This window comes from Bos indicus x Bos taurus, chromosome 20, assembly GCF_003369695.1.
Source record: "Bos indicus x Bos taurus breed Angus x Brahman F1 hybrid chromosome 20, Bos_hybrid_MaternalHap_v2.0, whole genome shotgun sequence".
Classification (NCBI taxonomy): domain Eukaryota; kingdom Metazoa; phylum Chordata; class Mammalia; order Artiodactyla; family Bovidae; genus Bos; species Bos indicus x Bos taurus.
The window spans coordinates 62,769,369-62,794,866 of record NC_040095.1 but is presented as its reverse complement, the minus strand read 5'-3'; the positions used below and the strand labels follow the sequence as shown (position 1 = coordinate 62,794,866).

Genomic DNA, 25,498 nt, shown 5'->3' with positions numbered 1-25,498 from the left:
GTGTTAACATCTCTTCAATTCTAGGTTAGTCAATTTCTTTTTCAAAGAAACTTAGCTGTAAATATTTCAAAGATGTGGCAAGATAATGGCCCTATTATCAGGTTACTTTAAGCCATAAGTAGACACTGGAATTTAAGAGGAGATAAGTCAAATTGATCCATGGACCATTAATTATACAAGAATAAGGCATGTATGCAGGGCTTCCCAGGTGGCACCAGTGGCAAAGAACACGCCTGCCAATGCCGGAAACGTAAGAGACACAGGTTCGATCCCTGGCTTGGGAAGATTCCCCTGGAGGAGGGCACGGCAACCCACTCCAGTATTCTTGCTTGGGAATCCCATGGACAGAGGAGCCTGGAGGGGCTCCCGTCCATAAGGTCACAAAGAGTCGAACACAACTGAAGTGCCTTAGCACATGTGCTTGCAAGGTATGTATACAAAAATAATAAAACTTTTTTTGTATACGATAGGAAGGTATGTAAGCTTATCACCAGAAAATCCCTCAGTGTCTTTTAAAAGTAACTACTTCAGGAGCTTTCCTTATGTCTCAGTGATAAAGAACCCGCCTGCCAAAGCAAGGGACATGGGTGTGACCCCTGGCCTGGGAAAATCACACATGCAGCAGGACAGCGAGGCCCTCGTCCAAAACTCCTGGGGCCTGTGCTCCACAACAAGAGCCACTGCCCCGAGCAGCCTCCGCGCACAGCAACTGAGAGTCCACAGGCAGTGAGGCCCCAGGACAGCTGTAAAGAAAAAGACACAAAGGCATCTTTTAAAAAATAAAAACACTCCAATTTTTACTTGTTCAATAGGAACTAAAAAAGGCTAAATGAATTGAGGATGTTGACATGGGCGGCACTAAAAACAAGAACAAAAAAGTTGTGGTAGTAGGTGTTTACAATGTCAAAGCTGTTATATTTCTTTGGTGCAACTTCACTTTTATTAATATGAATTGTCTGTCTCTGTCCTTAACACTTTTCATTTCGAGTTCTAATTTATCTGTATGAATATTGCTACATTATCTTTTCAATTAATTCTAAAACTTTCAGAGTCGTTTTATTTCAGCCTTAGTTTTTATTTTATCTTTGCATCATCACAGCTGATAAAGTTGGGCCTCTCTCTGACTTTACAACATGTTTTTTTTCCCTTTGCCCCACTTTCTCTAAGCTCCTTTTGACCCTATCTTCCCCAGACCTGACTTCTGTTTACCCCTCTGCACACCCGAAGCCTTAGCCTCAGGTGTTTTCAAGTTCAATTACAACTCCCAAGGTAGATTTAGGTTCTATGAAGAATGCCATTGTTGTTGTTTAGTTGCTAAGTTGTCTCAGACTCTTTGGCCACCCCATGGACTACGGCCTCCAGGCTCCTCTGACCATGCGATTCTCCAGGCAAGAATCCTGGAATGGGTTTCCATTTCCTTCTTCAGGAGATCTTCCTGACCCAGGGATCGAACCCACATCTCCTGCATTGCAGGCGGATTCCTTACCACAGGTGACCAAAGTCGTCCTGAAGAATGTCATAACTGCCCCCAAAGTACATAAGTTCTGAGAACTGTGTGAATGACCAGTTACTTTTCCATTTCGTCAGAACCCCACCATTATTTCCAAGGCTCTAGCAACAAAACCTCTGGCTTGATATTTCAAGTGTGCAAGCTATTTTTAAATGCATCTGGTCGCACTGTTCTTTTGTTAAAAAAATAATAATACTTTTTAAAACATCCTGTAGACACAGCCAAAAAACATACTTTGAAAGTTAGTTAGGAAAGGGACGTGATTTTAAGGGCAGCTAAAGAAAGGTGAACAAACCCAGTCATTTGAAATTGTTTTGTCATTCGCTGACTTTTTTTTTTAAAACCAAGCTCAAGCAGAACTGATTCTGAAAAGGACAGAGTTACAGAAGGGCACCAGTGTGCCAGGGAGAGAGGGCCTCGGAGGCGGTGTGAGACCATCTCTCGGCCACCTGAGCAAATATTCTCGGCTCAATTAAGCTGCAGCTGCTGAGCTAGTAAAATCCACAAAAAGAAGGAACAGGGTGAATAAAGAGACAGCCATGAAAAAAGAAAGCGCAGCCAAGAGAATCTCCAGATAAGGCCAAGGCATTAGAGAGAAAAGGAATTTATAACCTAGAGAACAGACTTCGCTGAGGCTTCTCACATTTCTACTATCTGGGCTGGAATCATCTGGGTTCACATAAAAGGCTGCTGTGTCCCAGTCATCATTCATGTGTCTCTAAAAGGCACAAATTCCAGCATAGGCAATTTCGGTGGGAACTGAGCGATTTATTTACTGGAGTCTTGCTTACGACTGTTGTATCAGGCAAGAGAAAAGATCCGCTCACAGGGAAAGTGGGGGGCCGGCGTCCTCTTCCTACGACTCTGGAGGGGGTCTCTGCCGGACCCGAAATGAGAGCCAGTTATAAAACCTCGGCGAGGCCAAGGGCAGAGCCGCTCAGCGAAGGAGGCCGTAAACCAGATGGAAAGATACCCTCGCCCCACGCTTTCCTGGAACGTAATCCTCAGGTCTGGGGTTTAAATCACTCTATGAACCAGTTTCCATTCCTGTAAGCAGGTGACCGGGCATCCACGAATTCAGAACTGCCAGACGAAAAAAAAATTGGTAAGGTGATGAGACCTACCCAGCGTCTTCACCTGAAGACCAGATGCCTCCGGGAGTGCGCTGAGGGATGAGAAGGGTTCAAGGAAGAGGACCGGTCCTGGGAGGGCTGTGGTCCCCACCTGTCACCCCCGCTCCCTGAATGGCCCAGGCAGGACCTTTCTGGGGGCCAGTATCCCCAGCTATGAGAACAAAAGAGAGCCCACCTGCATTCCTTGCGCATGCGCAGCAGAGCAGCTGCTGCTTGCGATGCCCTGTCCGTCTCACCCCTGAAACTCTTAGCTAGAGACAGAAAGGGAGCCAGGTAAGGGCTAGCAGTCTCCATCTTCAAGGAGCAAGAAGCTAAAGCCGCAAGGCGCCGCCCTTCCAGTGTGCTAGGTCCTTCAAACCTCCGTGAGAGGTGACTCCAGGGCACTAGGTTCTTCCAGCACATTCTCCACTCCTCTGCAGGAGGTGAGGCGGTCTCTGAGGGCTCTTCTTCTTTCTACACGTCCACACCCTCCTCCTTCCTGATCCCACCCAGGCAGTCAGGACCCAGGTGTGCTCACCTGCTTCCCTGACTACCCTCTGGCTCTGCCTCCCCTGGGGAAGCCGTGACCTCACCCCTACCTCAGGAAACCACCACCCACCTCCTTCCAATGGGACTCCTGTCCCGGGTCCCTGGAATCCACATCTGTCATTTGGATGACTAAGCAGTCATCCCCTTTCTAACAGAAGCCAGGTCTCCTTCCGAGGAACAGCCTCGCGCACCACCAGCCTCACCACGTGTGGTCGCAGCGGGTCGGCAAACACAGGTGCAGTGAGGTCCAGGGCTCCTCCTCCGGGAGGGACTCTCCCAGGGCTCTGGGAACACTGAGGAGAGTTAGGGACCTGTCTGCAGGGCAGGAATAGAAACACAGATATAGAGGACAGACTTGCAGACACAGCGGAGGGGAAGAAGAGGGTGGGACAAACTGAGAGTAGCGTTGCCATATGTACACTAGCATGTGTAAAATGGCTAGCTAGGGGCACACAGTATCAGTAGTGTTAGTCGCTCAGTCGTGTCCACCTCTTTGCGACCCCATGGACTGTGGCCCACCAGGCTCCTCTGTCCATGGGATTCTCCAGGCAAGAACCTACAGGAGTGGGTTGCCATTCCCTTTTCCAAAGCTAGCAAGAAGCTGCTGTATAACACAGGGAGCCCAGCTCTGTGCTCTGTGATGACCTAGAGAGGTGGGATGGGGGTTGGGGGGTGGCAATGGTAGAGAGGCTCAGGAAGGAGGGGATATATGTATACATATGCTATGGTTTTTCCAGTGGTCATGTATGGATGTGAGAGTTGGACTAGAAAGAAAGCTGAGCACCAAAGAATTGATGCTTTTGAACTGTGGTGTTGGAGAAGACTCTTGAGAGTCCCTTGGACTGTAAGGAGATCCAACCAGTCCATCCTAAAGGAGATCAGTCCTGAATATTCATTGGAAGGACTGATGCTGAAGCTGAAACTCCAATACTTTGGCCACCTGATGTGAAGAGCTGACTCATTGGAAAAGACCCTGATGCTGGGAAAGACTGAAAGCAGGAGGAGAAGGGAACAACAGAGGATGAGATGGTTGGATCGCATCAGCAACGTGATGGAGATGAGTTTGAGTATGCTCTGGGAGTTGGTGATGGACAGGGAGGCCTGGCGTGCTGCACTCCATGGGGTCACAAAGAGTCGGACACAACTGAGCGACTGAACTGAACTGAACTGATAGCTGATTCACACTGTTGTAAAACAGAAACTAACACAACATTGTGAAGCAATTATACTCCAGCAAAAAATTAAAAAATACAAACCTCAGGAATGGATGCTCTCACAGTCCTAAAAGCCAGATATCTGACATCAAGGTGCCAAGCTCCCTCCAGAGGCTCTTGGAGAGGATCCCTGCTCGCCTCCTCCAGCATCTCGGGGCTGCCAGCATTCCTTGGCTTCTGGCTGCATCACTCCAGTCTCTGTCTCCTCACGGCTTTCTTCTCTGTGGTCCACCTTTTTCTCTTCTGCCTTTTACAAGGACATGTGTCACTGGACTTAGGGCCCATTCAAATAATCCAGAATGATCTGATCTCAAGATCAACTTAATGACATTAGCCATGACCCTTTTCCCAAATAAGGTCAGAGTCAGGGGTGCATGGATTAGCATTACCATCCGAGAGGCGGCCACTCAGCCCACCTCACCCAGTGCTCACCCTGTGCCTGGCCCTGTTCTCAATTCAATTTCGTCCTCCCAACCTGTTTATAACATAGGACTGCTACTGTCCCCATCTAACAGATGAGTAAGTCACGTTCCCGAGACAGCACGGAAGGGCAGACCCAGGATTCAGGTCCAAGCTGCCTGGTCCAGAGCCCACAGCCTTAATCACCATGGACACTCCAGCCCTAGGGCAACGTGGGGGCCCTTTGCTGAGTGCCTTCTCTCCTCCCACTGTGTGTGAGTGTGTCACACCCTGTGTTCCTTCCAACCATAGAGGCGCTGGGGGATTGTTCTTTGCATTTTATAGGTGAGGAAATAGGACTTTGGGGTTGAAGACTCAAGCCACACAGCTGATGAGTGGCAACGTTAGGGCTTGAATCCATGTCCATCTGACAAGGAAGCTGTGCTCACGTTGACTGTTCTCATCAGGACTTTGTGTGACCACAGGCCAAGCTCCGTGGCTCGGCCTCCGCAGGCCACTGAGGCTTGTGCATCCACCTGGATGGGAAGAAGAGTGGGAGCAACACCTCTTCGCAAATGCTTGGCCCAGAGTCACACGCTGCTCTTCCTGTTCATGGTCTGCTGGCCAAAACTGGACATGCCCTAGGGGGCCTGGGCCACTAGACAACGGGCCACCCCTCCACCACATGGAGTGGAACTGCTCACAAAACCTCCCAAATTCTCAGGGTTTGGGCACACAGTGGGCACTGGATAACTGTCAGTGAATAAATGAATGCATGAACAAATGATGTTAACCAGGGGAAAATGAAGGTGCCTCCACAGCTTGGCCAGCAGAGAGTGGGCAGGTGTAGCTCAAGGCACCGCTAGCCTATATGGCTATTTCCTGCAAATTCTTAAAAGGTGCCCCCTTCTTCAAGATTTCCGTTTATTAAAAAAAAAACAAATAATCATAATACACAGATCTTTTTTAGAACAAGACAGTTTAGCGCCATCTGCTGTAGTGAAGTATCTGCACGGTCTGTGACGTGAGTGGCGCCTCCTTGGAACAGGCACCGCTGTGCAGTGCGCAACCTGCACGGCTGTACAGGGCAGCTCTGAATCTGACAGTGAGTTGACTGACCAGGCCAGTCAGGAAAGTGGTCCAGGGCTGCGAGGGGACCTCAGGAAAGACCACATGCAGCTGGGATCGACCCCTCATGCTTCAGCTGCTGGAGGAGAAAAGATACGGGGAGTGAAGCACAGGCTTCCTCCACTACCAGAGGGGCAAACATGTCTAATTTCCAGACACTATGGTCTGGAAATGGGCCAACCAGATGCGCCAAGGAGCAAAGAGATTCATGCTGGTGGGCTGTCAGCCCTGACTGGGCTCTGGTTCCAGGAGGGCAGCCTGGCCAGCGGATGACTCCCACCAGGTGGTACCATATTGGTCTCAAAGGTTTGGTGGAGCAGTGGTAAAGAATCTGCCCACCAGCGTAGGAGACGCAAAAGATACAGGTCGATCCCTGGGTCGGGAAGATCCCTTGGAGGAGGGCATGGCAACCCACTCCAGTATTCTTGCCTGGAATATTCCATGGACAGAGGAGTCCATGGGGTCACAACACGCCAGACACGACTGGGCACCCACACAGGCTGCCAGAACAGTGCTGATGTGCCCATTTTGGAGATTCTTACTCATGTCAGACACAGGGCAAATTCAGGGTTCTGAGCTCACGAAGGGTCACTGCTGATCCTTGGACTGGCGCCAAGTGTGTAGGTCTGTGGATTGGCTTTTGCCCATCTGTGTTCCAACTACATTGCTGCCTCTGGTCCTTAGCACCCAGGAGCAGCTGGGGTGGTGGCAGATGTCTTTTAGTCTGGTGTCCCTCAGTCTCCAGGTCATATGTCTGGCAGTCCTAAGAGGCGGCTGCACCCATGTCCTGCTAGGACTTTTCATATCATTGCCCCACACACTGTGTGACTTTAAAACATCCTCTCCCACTTCCATTAACATGGTGACATCACAGTCTTCTGAGTCAGTATTTTCCTTATGTTACTTTTTTTTTTTTTAATTTTAGATTCACAGCAAAATTGGGCTAAAACTACAAAACACTGCAGAGGATGAGATGGCTGGATGGCATCATGAACTCAATGTACATTAGTTTGAGCAAACTCTGGGAGATGGTGAAGGACAGGGAAGCCTGATGTGCTGCAGTCCAAGGGGTCACAAAGAGTCAGACACAACTGAGCGACTGAACAAGAGCAACAGAGCATTGCACATACTTCCTGCCCCCCACCACCCCACACACAGAGCCTCCTTCACCATCAGTATCCATCTGGAAAATTGTTATGCCTATTATTATATTTTTTCACAAAGGAAAAATAAAATCAACATCAAAGTACACTTCACAAATGGGTGCAGAAAATTATGAGAACCGCTAAGCACTTAGATCTTCACGACCAAGATAATCACAATGGTATGATCACTCACCTAGAGCCAGACATCCTGGAATGTGACATCAAGTGGGCCTTAGAAAACATCACTATGAACAAAGCTAGTGGAGGTGATGGAATTCCAGTTGAGCTATTTCAAATCCTGAAAGATGATGCTGTGAAAGTGCTGCACTCAATATGCCAGCAAATTTGGAAAACTCAGCAGTGGCCACAGGACTGGAAAAGGTCAGTTTTCATTCCAATCCCAAAGAAAGGTGATGCCAAAGAATGCTCAAACTATCGCACAATTGCACTCATCTCACATACTAGTAAAGTAATGCTCAAAATTCTCCAAGCCAGGCTTCAGCAATACATGAACTGTGAACTCCCAAATGTTCAAGCTGGTTTTAGAAAAGGCAGAGGAACCAGAGATCAAATTGCCAACATCTGCTGGATCATCAAAAAAAGCAAGAGAGTTCCAGAAAAACGTCTATTTCTGCTTTATTGACTATGCCAAAGCCTTTGATTGTGTGGATCACAATAAACTGTGGGAAATTCTCAAAGAGATGGGACCAGACCACCTGACCTGCCTCCTGAGAAACCTGTATGCAGGTCAGGAAGCAACAGTTAGAACTGGACATGGAACAACAGACTGGTTCCAAATAGGAAAAGGAGTTCGTCAAGGCTGTATATTATCACCCTGCTTATTTCACTTCTATGCAGAGTACATCATGAGAAACGCTGGGCTGGAAGAAGCACAAGCTGGAATCAAGATTGCCAGAAGAAATATCAGTAACCTCAGATATGCAGATGACACCATCCTTATGGCAGAAAGTGAAGAGGAACTAAAGAGCCTCTTGATGAAAGTGAAAGAGGAAAGTGAAAAAGTTGGCTTAAAGCTCAACATTCAGAAAACTAAGATCATAGCATCTGGTCCCATCGCTTCATGGCAAACAGATGGGGCAACAGTGGAAACAGTGTCAGACTTCATTTATCTGGGCTCCAAAATCACTGCAGATGGTGACTGCAGCCATGAAATTAAAAGACACTTACTCCTTGGAAGGAAAGTTATGACCAACCTAGATAGCATATTGAAAAGCAGAGACATTACTTTGCCAACAAAGGTCCATCTAGTCAAGGCTATGGTTTTTCCAGTAGTCATGTATGGATATGAGAGTTGGACTGTGAAGAAAGCTGAGTGCCGAAGAATTGATGCTTTTGAACTGTGGTGTTGGAGAAGACTCTTGAGAGTCCCTTGGACTGCAAGGAGATCCAACCAGTCCATTCTAAAGGAGATCAGCCCTGGAATTTCTTTGGAGGGAATGATGCTAAAGCTGAAACTCCAGTACTTTGGCCCCCTCATGTGAAGAGTTGACTCATTGGAAAAGACTCTGCTGCTGGGAGGGATTGGGGGCAGGAGGAGAAGGGGACAACAGAGGATGAGATGGCTGGATGGCATCACCGACTCTATGGACGTGAGTCTGAGTGAACTCTGGGAGTTGGTGATGGAAAAGGAGGCCTGGCGTGCTGTGATTCATGGGGTCGCAAAGAGTCGGACACGACTGAGCGACTGAACTGAACTGAACTGAACTGAAGCACTTAGAATAACTCGCATAAACACACATGCACAATGGCTGGGACATAAGAATGAGATTCTTTATCAACTACTGGGCTCTTGGACAATTCAGGATTTGTCAAGATTCCCAGTTATATGGGAATACCTTGTGCACTGTCTCTGGGATAACTCAGGAGACTATCTGCAAACCTTCAGGTTGACATTTTTATAGAAGTAACAGTAAATCCAAAGGAAATCTTTTATGGCTGTACTTTCCTAGGTGAGTGTAGGAAAAGGGACAGATGCTCTCTGAGCCAGGAGACCACTCCTCTCCCCCGGCCTGGCCCCTGGGTTGTGGAGTAGAAAGCTGTGAGCGACACTGCGAGAGAGCACATCGAAGCTTGCAGAGATGAGCATCTAAAGAGTTCAAGACACAGAAGATGTGCTGTTCTACCGTATACTATAAAATCGGCACATTGAACACGACCACAAAGAAGTTATCATCCAAGCGTTACTGCATCCTCTGGGGAAGGGTTGCCTTCATAACCATCATTGACAAAGCACAGTAACACCTTGAGATTGCCGCTGGAAGCCAGTGTTCCTGGATGGCTGAAGGGACAATGTCCACTGTGTGTAATACAGCGTGGCCTTGGTTAGCGCCCCAGGAAAGCACACGGGCAAGGTGAACTGTGTTGTTTCAGTGTAAACAGGTTCCAAAGAGCCATGTACTGTGTGTGACAGCAAGGTGAGGGGTGTGAAATCATCAGGAACTGGAGCCTTGGACCATGAACACAATGTAGTTATGGTCCCTAGACTTGAACAGATAGAGTTGGTGCCTGGAGAGGAGGAAGCAGCTTCACGTGCACTGATTGGGAAAAAAAAAAAAAGTTCCTCAGTATCTCTTCTCTGCATGATTCTAAACCTTCATTGATAAATCAATACACCTCAATGGAGCCATGCATTTTTTAAATATTTATTTATTTGGCTGTGTCAAGTCTTAGCTGTGGCATGCAGGCTCTTTGATGGCTGTGCATAGACTCTCAGGCTCTGGTGTGTGGGCTCAGGAGTTGTGAAGTCTGGGCTTAGTTGCATGTGAGATCTTAGTTCCCCACCCAGGAATTGAACCCACGTCCCCTGCATTGCAAGGAGGAGTCATAACCACTGGACCACCAGGGAAGTCCCCTCATGCATTTTTGAACACATGTTTCAATTGAACTGTTAACATGGCCAGAGGCCTCACAAAGACTATTTACCCCGGATCCCACACAAGCTAGGGGAGGCCTTGGTAAACACCACAGTAAATACCACTTGATGGGCTTGAGGAAAAGGAATTAATGGGCTCACAGATGAGAGCCTGGAGAACAAGAGCATACATCTTTGGAAAATAGACAATGTGATGATACAAATGAGATTTTTAAAAAATAATAATAAAGAACTGGAAAAAAAGAATTATAGTATGCTTTGCATTTAAGAACAGTTTTGTTGTCCCTACGTCTTATATTTTGGACAGAAGAGAAGAAAATCAGTTCTACACCTTGTCAGAAAAAAAAATACATTGAGATTTAGAAAGTATACACACAACTGGGACATTTTCTACTCCAATAATATATCACTAACCTAGACAACAAAACCAAGAGAGAGAGACATTAATAGAGGTTTAAACAAGTGTATCTCTCAGGCAGATCCTTTAATTCCTTTAATTTTACATTAGGATATAAAATTGCTCATTCTAATGGGTTCGTAAATGCCTAGTCCTTCCGAAGCCCCATTGACAAATACACAACACAGGCAGAGGGAAATATACTGTGGTTTCTGCTCAGGCTGTATTTCTGTTTCCTAATACCAATGATGAACTTGAAGCCTGGTGTTTGCATACAGATAGGTCTAGATCTCCATTTTGCTGCGGCTGTACAGTTAACATGTCACTGATGTGTTACTTCCCAGCCTCAAAACACAATTTAAAGACCACTTGATGGAGAGTGGAATTACAGCAACGTGCTTAAAGCGTTATGGCTGAGAGTCTTCCCAAAACTGCTGGCAATAGGGCAAGGTTCTATGGCACATAAAAGTCAATCCCACAGTCCTGAGCTGTGACAGCTCATGGGTTCTGAGTCTTTTTTACACTTCTTCATGCCCCCCGCCATGGTACACTGCCACCATCCCTCCCTCCATCCAGTGACCACCGGGGCCACCCACAGTGCACACAGCAACGCACAGGGCCTGCCTTCCAGCAGCTCAGAGACGACATAAGCCACTGGCAGAGAAGCAAGTGCAATACAAAGGGAACATGAGTGCATTCCTGTCACCATGAAAACACAGAGGAAGGAATGTCTGCCAGCTGGCTTCCCGATGGCTCAGTGGTAAAGTATGCGCCTGCCAATGCAGGAGACTCCGGAGATAGAGGTTCAATCCCTGGGTCAGGAAGATCCCCTGGAGTAGGAAATGGCAACCCACTCCAGCATTCTTGATTGGGAAATTGCACAGACAGAGGAGCCTGGCGGGCTACAGTCCATGGGGTCAGAAAGAGTTGGACAGGACTGAGCGACTGAGCACACACACATGCCCCTTTGAACCAAGCCTTGGTGAACACGAATTCAACCAGCAAACAATGAGATGGGGTATGAGAAACGGCATCCCCCACAGGTATAAAAGCACAGAGGTGCGTTTAAAAACAAAACTAACTCACAAATGCACAGCTTTCTCAGGAAACAGGGGCAGAGAGGCAGGTGGAGTGGCTGCATTGTAAGACGGGAAAGACCCTGGAAAGTCAGGGCCAGATGACAAGCGTCCTTCACTGTGAATCCAGGAGTTCACCGTGCAGGCAGCGGAGGGCCACTGAAGAGGCTTCGTGGGCTCTGTGGGTTAGCTGGTTGCTGCGGGTGGTGTTGCTTCCCTGTATAGGAAGCAGAGATGGCAAGTCATCTATGGAGCAGCAACATAGAGCATGACTGTGCTGGAGATAGGAAAGAGGTGAGGGGACCAGCTAAAGGCCACCCCTGGGCATGGGCACCAACCCCAAGTTCTAAGTGGAGGTGATAAAGATCCAGGGCTGGGAGTGATATTTAAGAAGAGCTTTCGCCAAGGGCTTGGTGTCCAAATGAATGGGAGGAACAGGAGAGTGGAAAATGTCCACAAGTCTCTACCTTGAGTAAACAAACAAAACCTGTGTGCATGTTAGTCACTCAGTCGTGTCCGACTCTTGGCTACACCATGGGCTGTAACCTGCCAGGCTCCTCTCCATGGGATTCTCCAGGCAAGAATACTGGAGTAGGCTGCCATTTCCTCATCCAGGGGATCTTCCCAACCCAGGGTTAAAGCCTGAATTTCTTGCATTGGCAGGTGGATTCTTTACTGTTGAACCACTAAGCCCAGACCCAGACTTACAAATTCACAAGGAGAAATACAACTGTCACGTGGCCTAAATCCTGTTTCATGTGGCCATTGCAGTCTCTGCTGCGTAACCTGGGGAGAAAACTTATGAGTGGTTACTGGTGAGCAGGAGGTCAGGCCCTGTGACCCACGTGGTCTCCTGCATGGTGGGCACAGACTGGGGGTCTGATGTGCTCCAGCCTCCAACCTCCTACCTGGGCACCCTCACAGGCACTGTGAGCATTTGTCTCGCTCTGGTCTCCTTTCTCTGTTCTCCTCTGGACAAGGTTTCTATTGTCCCTCCCCATCAGATCACTTCCTAAATCCTACCGTTTCACACCAGCATCATCCCCGCTCCCTAGTGCCAGCAGAAATGGAGCCCAAACGCTGTGCTGAGGCTGTCTGGGGTCGGGCCACATCTCCCTTCCAGACTCGCTTCCTTCAATAAGATTGCACACGTCTGATGCACTACGGAGGGGTTAGCTGTGGTATCTGTCTCCTGCTCACTCCCGAGCCCAGGGTCCTCTTTGGTTGTAGTAGTGATGACTGCCTGCATCAGTTGAGCCCTTTCTCTGCACTAAGGGCTGCTGAATACCTATTGATCCATCTAGTCTTCAACCCTGGGGCATTACACAAGCCTTTGAATCCAGCCCTGAGCCTGGAGTCTACACTCTCAAAGATTCCACCATCTGTAACTTCCACGTCTGCGCAGCCCTTCCACGGTCCACATGGCACTATGTGAAATCAACACTCGAATAGGTCGGATTTCTACTGTGAAAAATCATGGATTAGAATCACGAAAGGTGGTGCTAGTGGTAAAGAACCTGTCTGCCAATGCAGGAGACATAAGAAAGGAGAGTTCGATCCCTGGGTAGGGAAGGTCCCCTGGAGAAGGAAATGGCAACCCACTCCAGAAAGCTTGCCTGGAAAATCCCATGGACGGAGGAGCCTGACGGACTACAGTGTACAGAGTCACAAACAGCCAGACACGACTGAAGCAACTTAGCACCCACTTAGCATCGAGACCCTTAAAATTAAATGCTTCAGTATTTTTAAAACCAGATACCTTCCTTTACAATAAAATGAGACTGTCAAGACTTCTTGCCTGATTCTAAAATCTGTATTTACTTTACACATATATCTTGGATGTGTCAGATGGCATTTCTTTTCAAACACCCTGTCATTCAGACCATTCCTTCCCAGATCTCCAAAGCAGTCGGAATTGACAAGGTTTTACTGTGTGAAGTGATCTCCAGCTGTGGCATCAAGTAGGGTTAAGCATCTTAACTTCCGTTTGCCTTCTTGAGTGTAAAAGCTGGCTCTGCCACAAACTTGCTGAGTGATCTCCTTGTCATTGTTCAGTCACTGAATCGTGTCCGACTCTGCAACCCCATGGACTGCAGCATGCCAGGCTTCCCTGTTCCTCACTATCTCCCAGAGTTTGCTCAGATTCATGTCCATTGAGTCCGTGATACTATTCAACCATAACTTCTTTGACTCACATTTCTGCATCAGTTTCTGCATGGGTGATAATCATGACCATCCACCCATCATTGGTGAGGTCAGCTGATAACCTTGGTACAGAGGGGCAGAGAATAAATACTCAGTAAACACCGGCTGTCACTATTCTACACTATGTTCTAAAGACGTGGTTGAATATTTCATTTTTTTGGAATGAGATGTAAAACTGTCTTGGTTCAATTCTATTCAAGAAAATATAATAAATAAATATTAAAATGAGGTCAAATCACACACTTGTTTTGGATGGATGGCTAATCTTTGTTTTCTCCTGCATGGGTCTCTTGAGGACTTCCCTGATAGCTCAGTTGGTAAAGAATCCACCTGCAATGCAGGAGAACCTGGTTCAATTCCTGGGTTGGGAAGATCTGCTGCAGAAGGAATAGACTACCCACTCCAATATTCTTGGGCTTCCCTGGTGGCTCAGCTGGTAAAGAATCTGCAGGCAATGCGGGAGACCTGGGTTCGATCCCTGGGTTGAGAAGATCCCCTGGAGAAGGGAAAGGCTACCCAGTCCAGTATTCTGGCCTGGAGAATTCCTGTGGACTGGGTAATCCATGGGGTCTCTTGAAAGAAGGAACATCGTGCATCTGTGCCGTTAGCAGCAGCGCTGACTCACTACTAAAAGAGAGGAAAACTCGGGACTCTAAATTCTGAATCTTTCAGACAGTCTCACTATCTTCCAAACACTGCCCCCACATCTTGAGATACTTTAAAATCGATAAGAATAGATTTGGCAGCAGAAGCACATAGTATCTGAAAACAATAAGGTAAAATATACTTCCCATTCAACTTTTGGGACTCTGTGTATTACAGGTGGGTTTTTAGTTTTAGCTAACTTTCCCCCTCTTTCTTCCCTTTTTGCTCCAGTTGTTAGTATCCGAGGGTCAGAGAGAGTTCAGTTGCACAGAGGAGAAAGCGCTCAGTGCTGAATGGCTCTGTCAGGCTCCTGTATTTAAGGGGACAGAATTGCATATCACAGGAAAATGATTGTTCTGCTGCCTTTTCATTAACAATTTGTCTAAAAGGAGACAGATTTAACTGCTCCTGTTGAAACTGGGAAGCAACCAATTGAATGTGTTCCATAAGGATTATGTCATACTTCAAACATATGGTGAGCTACAAACACCAAGACGGTGCCTTTGGAAATACTGGTGAATTCCTTGTTATTTGGTGACTGTTTAATTGAGCGGCCATATATACTACTTTAAAAAAAAAGGAACTTGTCAGTATCTACACAATCTCACATGAAATATTGTAATGATTTTCTTTTATATATATATTTTTGGTCCCTGACACATCACAGAAAAATTTCTTTGGGAGACCTGTACAGAAGGTTATTAAGAAAACGGTAGCTACAAAAGGCATCCCAGGTCAGCATTATCCAGGGCTAGATCACACCCATGGCCTGAGGAAAACAGAGGGTATTTTCAGCCATAGGAAAAGTCCCTTGGGACATTAGGAAGTCCGGCAGGACACCAGGCGATCCTTCCACAGACAGGACTGACAATGTCCCTGGGCCATGCACACTAAATGCTATCAAGAGCACAGGCCCTTCTATTCACGCCTGGAGAATCCCATGGACAGAGGAGCTTGGTGGGCTACAGTCCTTAGGGTCACAGAGTCGGACACGACTGAAGTGACTTGGCACACTCCCCATCATTGTGACAACCAAAAATGCCTCCTCCAATTTCCACAGTGTAGCACTGCTCAGGGAAAATCACTCCTACAGCAAGCCACGAGAAATGGCTTGCTAAGATCTAAACCATAAGATCCAGAGAGAAAAATCAAGAAGGTGGGAGGTGGGGTGCATTTATCTGGGATTCTGCCTCCTGCCAATCAAACAGCTCAGGCTCCACCCCCAAGCCCTTGCCCCGGGAGTCTCACAAGTCTCGGAACACAAGCAAAGGTTCCTCTTAGCAAAGCCATCTCAGGACAAAACTCACATTTTATGTTCTAATTTCTTTGACATTCAATTTATGCTCTGCCCCACATACATCCCTACCATGGAGGTAAATTTACTTAGGACTCTCTGATGGCTCAGCAGGTAAAGAATCCACATGCAACACAGGAGATGCAGGTTCCATCCCCGGGTCAGGAAGATCCCCTGGAGCAGGGCAGGGCCACCCACTTCAATATTCTTGCCTGCAGAATCCCAAGGACAGAGGAGCCTGGCGGGTTGCAGTCCATGGGGTCACAAAGAGTCAGACGGGCCTGAAGTGGCTGAGCGTGCACTTGAAGATGAAAGGTGTCCACCTCAAAGGAGCAAAGCACAAAGCTGATGTGCTGTTACACCAGTGAGGGAACGATCCTTGGTCTTCTTGATGGTCCCCAAATAATCCCCAGCCTGGAGACACTCAGTCTGCCAACAACTGGCACTGATCCCGGATGGAACTTGAGTGTCTGTGCATTTTCACTTTGCGGTTGGCATCTCCCTTCCTGCTTTGCAGAATGCGCAGCCGCCTGGAGGTGGAACATAACTGCCACAGTTGCGGTAGCAGAACCAGGCTCTGTAACTTCCTCCACAGAGGCACCTCTAGTGTTCAGAGGAAACAAAGGGCCAATGAGGAGTTACATCAAGGAGAGAATTATCATAAAACACTCATCAGACACCAGTTATCTTACCCACGTGCTCTACACAGGACAGGGGCACTGGGCTGCCTTTCAGGGCTAAGTCCATGTGAGAAGGACCTTTAGAGGCCCTAATGCCAGCCATTTCTCCCTGCCCTCACGCATTAATATGCGTTTCTTGCACAATGATGTGTGCTGCTACTAATACTAAACACATGATAAAAACGAGACCCAGTCCCTACGTCTAAGCAGTGCCAATTGAGGCTGCTGATGCTGTAACAGAGATAAACACAGCATCCTCGAGAACATCGCGGGTAGGGCAGGGCCAGGGGTTGGCAGGAGGCAGTGATAACTTCCCCCCAAATAAAATGCCTGAGATCCTGAAATGATTGGGGCAAATGGGTGTCATATGCCTGAATGCCCGAGAACATTAAAAACTGGAAGCAAGTTTTGTGTCTAGACCGAGCTGAGTCTAGGAACCTATTTGATATGCAATTTTCTACTTAGCAGAGCAGGTACACAGAATTCAATTTGGGGGTGATCTGTATTCTATTCAGTTTCCACAATAGCATTCAAAGGTAGGCAGGGACAGGGGAATTTATCTTCCTGCAAATTCACTCCCTAGGGGTCCGCTGGCTCACAGCGGGTTTCAGTGCAAGCTAGGAGGATGGCAGAACAGACAACAGCAAGAAATTACAGCCACAAATCGCCCTGCGGGAGCCTCACTACCAAAGCCACTGGCTTCTGCCTGCTCCTGTAATTGCAGACCCCAAACTGCGGGAAAAGGGATAACTAACCTGGACCAAAAAAAAAACAAAAAACAAAAAGCCTCTTCCACTACCTACAGAGCTGGTGTTGCTCTAGTCTAGGGCAGAAAACCTTTTCTAACATATTTCCTTGAGCTAAAATATTACCATTTCATCACATTTTATCATTTCTAAAATTTGGAATGTGTTTTGCAAACAGCCCATTTTAAGCAATAGTATTTAGTTCTCACCATACCAAAAATACTGTTATTTAACTGATAATGCATTTTACAATCAGTGATATCTGAGGATCTAGGAAAATCAGTAATTGCCATGAGTTAAGAAGTATCTTACAGAACAACTAGAAAAATAATACTGAATGGCTAAGTGTTGCTTCCCACATACATCCATGTCGTCAAGAGTTTTTCCAGCAACCTTGAGGTTCAACTTTTGGGATTTCCAGGGAACTATTAGACCTACCCTACACTTGGGCTTCCCAGATTGCTCAGTGATAAAGAATCTGCCTGCAGGTGCAGGAAACTCGGGTTCAATCTCTGGGTCGGGAAGATCCCCTTGAGGAAGAAATGGCAACCCACTCCACTATTCTTGCCTGGAAAATCCCATGGACAGAGGAGGCCAGCAGGCTACAGTCCATGGGGTCGCAAAGAGTCGGATATGACTCAGCAACTAAAAAACAACAAAGCCTTCACTCAAGTCCTTGCAAGATAGACCTCCTGCCCAAGTTCTCCCCCACCCCTCGAGGAATAGCCCATCTCTCATCAGTCAGAGGGCACACCAAGCAGAGACAGAGGGGTGGAGTTAAACCTCTGAGCTCAGCCCATGTCACATTCTTGATTTTAAGAAAGGAGTGCCCCAAGGCCACCACTGCCTTCTGCCTCTGTTGGGGCCCTGGGGACAGTGAGTCAGCATCCCTGCAGTGCTACAGAAAGCTCAGCTGCCTCCTCATTCAGCAGCCCAGCTTCAGGAACGACCAGGCAAAATGGTCCATTTCTTGGAAACGCCTGACTGACAATGATCGTCTTGGAGAAAAGTATCCAGAGCCCAGGCATGATGTTGATCTGGTGCTGGGATGGAGCTAATAGCAGGGACTCACTCACCGCATGGTGGGGTCACCTGTTACCTTTCATCCTCTTGTTCATTCATCCTCCATGGCTATTAAATCTCAGACCTCGCATCTTGGGCCTCAGCATAACTCACTAAGAAAAATCAAAAACGATGCACTGTAGACATCTCTTTTCAAAGTCTTCATCCCAGAACTAGGCGGAAATTTTTTCCTCCTAACCAATCTAGGATTTTCATGAAAGTGTTAGCCACTCAGTCAAGTTGAACTCTTTGCAGCTCCATGGACTGTAGCTCTCTAGGCTCCTCTGTCCATGAGATTTCCCAGGCAAGAATACTGGAGCGGGTTGCTGTTCCCTTCTCCAGGGGGTCTTCCCAACTCAAGGATTGAATCCAGGTCTCCTGCATTGCAGGTAGATTCTTTACCGTCTGAGCCACCAGGGGATCCCAGGACTTTCATGAAAAGCAGCTAAATGCCGAACAAGGTTCAGAGAGCTTTAGAAAGGGCTAGAAACTTCCTCACCCATGGCCAACAACCTTGAAAAGGCCAGTGGTGACTTGAAAGCTGAGTCCATTTAAGGAGCTGTTAATAGCCTGAGCAGTAACACAGAAAAGCCAGGAAATATCCATTCTCCACGGGAGCCTGGCCAAGCCAGGCAACTGTCAAAACACCTACAGAAGCAACCTTTGAGGTGGGAAATGAGAGGAGAGCGATGAAAAAAAACAGACGTTGTCAAGAAATACAGTTTTACTGAAAGAAAAAAGCTAAAGGGAAATACAAGGCTAATATTTGAGAGTGAGAAAAATATATGACTTCTCTGCTATTGTTTGGGAATTAAAAATTGGGAGACACAATAAACCTACATTAAGTTTTACAAACTTCGTTTTTAAAAATGTTGTTAATGGCATTGTGTACCAGACACCGTGAAAAGATGAAAGTCATCGTGTGCGAGTATATTCATGGAGAAAGATGCTGTTGCTGGTGTTCAGTCGCTCAGTCGTGTCTGACTCTTTGCAACCCCATGGACTGCAGCACGCCAGTATCTCCCAGAGTTTGTTCTAACTCATGTCCATTGAGTCGATGATGTCATCCAACCATCTCATTCTCTGTCACTGCCTTCTCCTCCCGCCTTCAATCTTTCCCAGCATCAGGGTCTTCTCCAATGTGTTGGCTCTCCGCATCAGGTGGCCAAAGTATTGGAGCTTCAGCTTCAGCATCAGTCCTTCCAATGAATATTCAGGGTTGATTTCCTTTAGGATGGATTGGTTGGATCTCCTTGCTGTCCAAGGGGCTCTCAAGAGTCTTCTCCAGCACCACAGCTTGAAAGCATCAATTCTTCGGTGCTCAGCCTTCTTTAAAGTCGGACGATAAAGGGAAAGATGGGATTCCAGAATAATGAAGAGGCCTGACTGTGTGTGGAAGGCAGCTACATGCTGAGTGCTCCAAGGCCCCAGAGAACCGCAGAAGAACAAGGCAGAAGGTGCGGGGGGACAAACGCCACCCACCACCTGGGAGCCCCCCGGTGGGTTGTCCCATGAATGAGCAACAAATGCCTGAGACTTAGACATCTGCTTGGCCAGCAGCTGGTGTGACCCGAACAAACACACAGCTCTCTCTACTGAGGCACCATCTTGACATGTCCCATGCTTCCTGGGCCCACATCTGTAAAACGGAAGTATTAATATTTACAGGTGTGTTGCTGTAATTGATGGGAAGGGGATGGGAATCTGAACCTGGAACATTACAAATTTTCAGTACAAGCTTGGATTTGGTTTCTTCCAAGGAATAGAGACAAAGACAGAGAACAGGAACTGCAATGAGGTAAATAAAATTTAACAGCATCACTAATAACAAGAAATAGCTTATTAGAAACAGATATAAGGGGGAAATAAAATGTTTACATATGGCCTTGTTCTATATAACGGGAGGCATTGTGTGTGTGTGTGTGTGTGTGTGCACATGTGCGTGTGCTTAGTCATGTCTGACTCTTTATAACCCCATGGACTACAGTCTGCCAGACTCCTCTGTCCATGGGATTCTCCAGGCAAGAATACTGGAGTGGGTTGCCATTCCCTTCTGCAGGGGATCTTCGCCACCCAGGGATTGAACCCAGGTCTTTTACGCCTCCTGCATTGGCAGGCGGATTCTTTACCACTGAGCCACCAGGGAAGCCCCACTGCTCTGTCATTAACTGAATAACCCAAACGCAACACCTGTACCTTTGAAGCTATCCACAGTTTCTCCCAGGTCTCAGAGAAACAAAATAAGACTTATACTTTCCATTTGAAGGAAAAGGTCATAAAGAAATGAAAACACCGAAGTCTGGGAGTATCTGGTCCAGCCATCTGATGAGCACATAAAATCTAGAAAATACGCATCAGTGAAGCAGACATCCACCATGTCTCCCCTCCCCCAGCACTATTTCCCTTCTTCAAGGCACAGAATCCTGAAGGCCTTTACAAAATTTTCCACCACTCAACTCTGTGGTTGAGAGCCTGACTCCACCCTCCCCGCCCCTCACTCAAGATCCATGCCTGCCTGGCTAAAGTCAAACAGATTATTGCATCCGCCAGCCATGGAGATTGATTTGCGCATGGATTTGGGAGCTGGGCCAGACCACGGAGTCTAGCCAGGGTATTAAGACTGCCTGGAATGGAAAGCGTGAGTTCAGTCCCCATCAGTATGCTACTGCAACAGCAAAGAGGGTGGCTACGAGCTCCAGCAAGCCTCTGAATTCTCAAAGGATTGCTCGAGTAAGATGAGGGCTGGGGTGCAGCGCGGGTGAAGTCCTCTCCACTGGGACTCCCACACAGTGTTGTCCTAACAAAGGGTAACTGTCCCGGTGTGCATGGAGTTACTCAAACCAGGAAGCAGTGATGGGAGAGGGAAGTGGGGTGACAGGAGCCTGCCACTTGCCAGGGGACTTTGACAGCAACCCTCCCCAGGTGCGCTGCAGGGGTTAAAAGGTGAAATCTCACCTCCCTAGTCTGTGCTTTATATTTGGGGGTTTCTTTTTCTGATGACAGGAAATAGCACGTGCTCATCGTATGTTTGTGTGCTTAGTCGCTCAGTCGTGTCCCACTCTGTGCAACCCCATGGACGGTAGCCAGCCCAGTAATTAGTAGATGTATACCCAGTAGCACTTTCTATACCTGTATCAATATATGTGACTTTTCTATGATCAAACGATCATTGCGTTTTAATGATCCAGAAGTAATGTGGGCTTGCAATACTGTGAAAATGTAAATTCATAATTGCTATTCATAAGTCCATGAGGTTGCAAAGAGTTGGACACAACTGAGCAACTAACACTAACTAACTAATTAATATAAGCATAACTCAACTTTTAATAATAATCTTCAGGCTCCTGATACTTTCCCTATAGTCTTTTTGCAGTATTTATTTATTTACTTGGCTTTGCCCAGTCTTAGTTGTGGCATGTGGGATCTAGTTCCCCAACCAGGGATTGGACCCAGAATCCCTGCATTGGGACTCTTAGCCACTGGACCACCAGGGAAGTCCCTTCCCTATAGCTTTTTCTTTCCTACCTACCTCCACGCAAAGCAAAATGCTTGGTTTCCTCATCTCTGTGCATAAAGGTGACATGTTTGGCTGAGGCAGTTGGATGACACAGACTAAGCTGGGCCAGTCACCCCCCTGAAGGACAGGAGTGTCTTCCGAATGCTGGGGTGTCGTTGGCCTGGGTGCTCCTAGAAGCAAGATGAAGCCACGGTACCTTTTGGTTGATGATGAGTGACGCTGCCTCTGGTCTCAGAGGACAGATCTCACTGCCCAGGGGTGAGGGATGGTCCTAAACCCACCAGTTGCAGGAAGTCTCTTTGTCCTCTAAAAGATGGAAGAAAGCCATGGGAGCATCACATCAATGCCCGAGGCCCAGCTTAGAAATGGGAATCTAGAACCTGCCCTGGACCCTGAGGATCTGATGTGAGTGGGGAAGGGGGCCCCTGGAGACATCACAGTGCCCCATGGGCAGGCAGGGGGGAACCCCATAAGCTGCACACCCTCTCTGCGCTGAAATAGCTGCAGTGTCCAGCTAGGTGCCCAATTCTCGCCACCATTATTTGACTCCATGAATACAAACTCCCTTTTAGAAAATGGGCTTCCCTGGTGGCTCACACAGAAAAGAACCTGCCCACAATGTAGAAGACACAGGTTGGATTCCTAGGTTGGGAAGATCCCCTGGAGAAACGCATGGCTACCCACTCCAGTATTCTTGCCTAGAGGAGACCATGGACAGAGGAGCCTGGTGGTCTACAGTCCAGGGGGTCCCAAAGAGTTGGATACGACTGAGTGACTAACACTTTACAATTCTAGAAAATACACTCATTTTTCTTTTAATTTCATGCCACATTTAACTGAGCCTGGAGGCCAGTGTGTGTTGGAGAGAAGTCAGACTGTCTGGATTCCAGCATCAATTCCATCACTGATTAGGTACAACACAGGCTGAGTTATCTAACACCTGTCCTGAGGTTTCCTCATCTGTAAACTGAGGATAAAATACATCTCTCAGAGACACTTTATTAAAATCAGGAAGAATACATTTTTTAATGCAGGCAAAAAACAACAGAATAAAACCACACATAAAGCTGAGAAAGTGAAGTGAAAGTTGTTCAGTCGTGTCCGACTCTTTGCGACCCCATGAATACAATCCATGGAATTCTCCTGGCCAGAATACTGGAGTGGTAGCCTTTCCCTTCTCCAGGGCATCTTTTCAACCCAGAGATCGAACCCAGGTCTCCGGCATTGCAGGTGGATTCTTTACCAGCTGAGCTTTAAGGGAAGTCCAAAAATATTGGAGTGGGTAGCCTATCCCTTCTCTAGGGGCTCTTCCAGACCCAGGAATCGAACCAGGATCTCCTGCACTGCAGGCAGATTCTTTATCAACTGAGCTATCAGGGAACCCCCAGCTATCAGGGGGCTCAGCTGGTAAAGAATCCATCTGTAAAATGGGAGACCTGGGTTCAACCCCTGGGTTGGGAAGATTCCCTAGAGAGGGGAACAGCTACCCACTCCAGTATTCTAGACTAGAGAATTCCATGGACTGTATAGTTCATGGGGTCCATAGGGTCGCAGAGTCAGGCACGACTGAGTGACTTTTACTAAACTTGAAGAAAAAAAAAAGGCTGAGGAGGTGCTCAGTAAATGGAGCTACTCTGAAAATGAAAGTATTTGCAGGGAAGCCAGGCACAGGGGCTTCCCCTATGGCTCAGCAGGTAGAGAATCCTCCTGCAAAGCAGGAAACACAGATTCAATCCTTGGGTGGGGAAGACTCCTGGGAAAAGGAAACGGCAACCCACTCCAGTATTCTTGCCTAGAAAATTCCATTGACAGAGGAGCCTGGTGGGCTACAGTCCAAAGTGTCCCTAAGAGTGGGACACAACTGAGCAACTACACACACACACACACACACACGCACACGGGCATGTGAAGGTAGGAGGCAGTCACTTGAGAAGGGAGACCTCTTCTGGCCTAAGATGAGGGTGGCTCCAGAGCTGGCCAGCCCTTAGTTCAAGTCCACACTCTACTCACCAGCTGTGCAACCATCAGCCAGCAACTGAGCTTTTCTAAGTCTCTGGATCCTCATCTACAAAAGGTTTATCAAGAGTACCTACCCCTAGAGTACTAATGGAAACTATATCAGGCCATGCGTTTCAAAGTCTAACAACAAGTAGCAAAATGTTGATGGTGATTGAAGCTGGGTGATAAGCACATGGAGAATCATATTTTTGCTTTCCCTGTTGTACATTTGCAGTTATCCATAAGTTTTTTTTATTTTGTAACCAAGTACTTAGGACAGTCCTGGCACATAATCACATACATTATTATTAATAATATGCTTAATATCAACATCATTGCTTGTTGATCAGTCTCTAAGTTTTGTCCAACTCTTTGCAACCCCATGGACTGCAGCATACCAGGCTCCTCTATTCTCCACTATCTTCCAGAAGAAGTGAAGTTGCTCAGTCGTGTCTGACTCTTTGCGACCCCATGGACTGTAGCCTACCAGGCTCCTCTGTCCATGGGATTTTCCAGGCAATAGTACAGAAGTGGATTGTCATTTCCTTATCCAGGGGATCTTCCTGACCCAGGGATCAAACCCAGGTCTCCCGCATTGTAGACAGACACTTAACCATCTGAGCCATTTGCTCAAATTCATGTCCCTTGAGTCAGTGATGCTATCCAACCATCTCATCCTCTGCCACTCCTTTTTCCTTTTGCCTTCAATCTTTCCCAGAATCAGGGTCTTTTCCAATGAGTCAGCTCTTCGAATCAGATGGCCAAAGGATTGGAGTTCAGCATCAGTCCTTCCAATGAGTATTCAGGGTTGATTTCCTTTTAGGATTGACTGCTTTGATCTCCTTGCTGTCCAAGGGACTCTCAAGAGTCTTCTCCAGCACCACAATTCAAAAGCATCAATTCTTTGACGCTCAGCCTTCTTTATGGCCCAACTCTCACATCCATACATGACCACTGGGGAAAAACTGTTGCTTTGACTATACAGACTTTTGTCTGCAAAGTGATATTTCTGCTTTTAAATACCCATTCGCCCTTTTGTAATAATCAAAATAATTTCTAAGAGAGTCTTCCGTAAAAGAGAGATGCTTTTACACTCCACTCTTGGCATCTGGAAGATCATGGACCCCTTGAAGAATGTGATGAAATCTGTGGACCCACGTCCCATAAATAGGAAGTGCCCTGCTCCCTTGGTCACGAAGCCAGCCCAGGGAACCCCAGGGACTCCAGGGACCCAGGCTGACGATGGGGAAGGAACAGAATGGCAGTGACTCTCTGCCGTCTTGCACAGAGCTTCCTGGCTTCCCTGGGGCGACAGTGTATTGTGGGCTATCACTGAAGGAAGAAGGACTCAAATGATGGAGCAGCTCTCAGTAGGAGAACAGCCAATCTAACAGAGATAACAAGCAAGACTTGTCTCATCTGTATGGTTGCTATTTCTTTTCCTACCTCAGGACATTTATCTGAACGTATTTTCCTTTTCATTTCCAGTTAGCATATGAAAGAAGTTTTAGTGCCATAATTTTAGATATCTGAAAATTTGGTCTAACTGTATTAGCCATCACAGTCTTGGGTTGAATCTTCTCCACAGCAATAAATCTCAGAAAACAATAAAAGTAAGATGATGCAGTCTATCATTTCTGATTCCAATACTATTCCAGGTTTAACATATGGCTTTTATGTCTTTGTTAACATTTTTATCTAGCTTTGTGAAAAATAGATGAAAAAATATTTAACATGGTACAAAATGTAACCATGAAATAAAAGCTCTAGGTAAAGCCATAAGCAAGAATAATCAGCTAAAAAATACCTCTCAAGTTGAATAAAATAAAGTTTCAGCTGAACTATCGATTTTGAATACAATTACAGCCCCGTAGTTAGCAGGTCGTTCAGAAATAGATATTTTAGTGTTCTACTTTTCAAATTACAAT

The 25,498-nt window shown here is 47.0% G+C and overlaps 1 protein-coding gene across 1 annotated transcript in view; it reads right to left on the bottom strand.

Annotated features, from left to right (window-relative positions):
- Positions 1-393: 393 nt before the first annotated feature.
- Positions 394-25,498, bottom strand: part of ATPSCKMT (ATP synthase c subunit lysine N-methyltransferase) — an 87,304-nt gene continuing 62,199 nt past the window's right edge. The window contains exons 5-6 of the mRNA XM_027520547.1: positions 4,428-4,632; positions 394-743 (exon numbers count right to left, since the gene is read on the bottom strand). Coding sequence (XP_027376348.1) covers positions 4,474-4,632 — 159 coding nt within the window. The 3' untranslated portion in view covers positions 394-743; positions 4,428-4,473. The remainder of the gene's footprint in view (positions 744-4,427; positions 4,633-25,498) is intronic.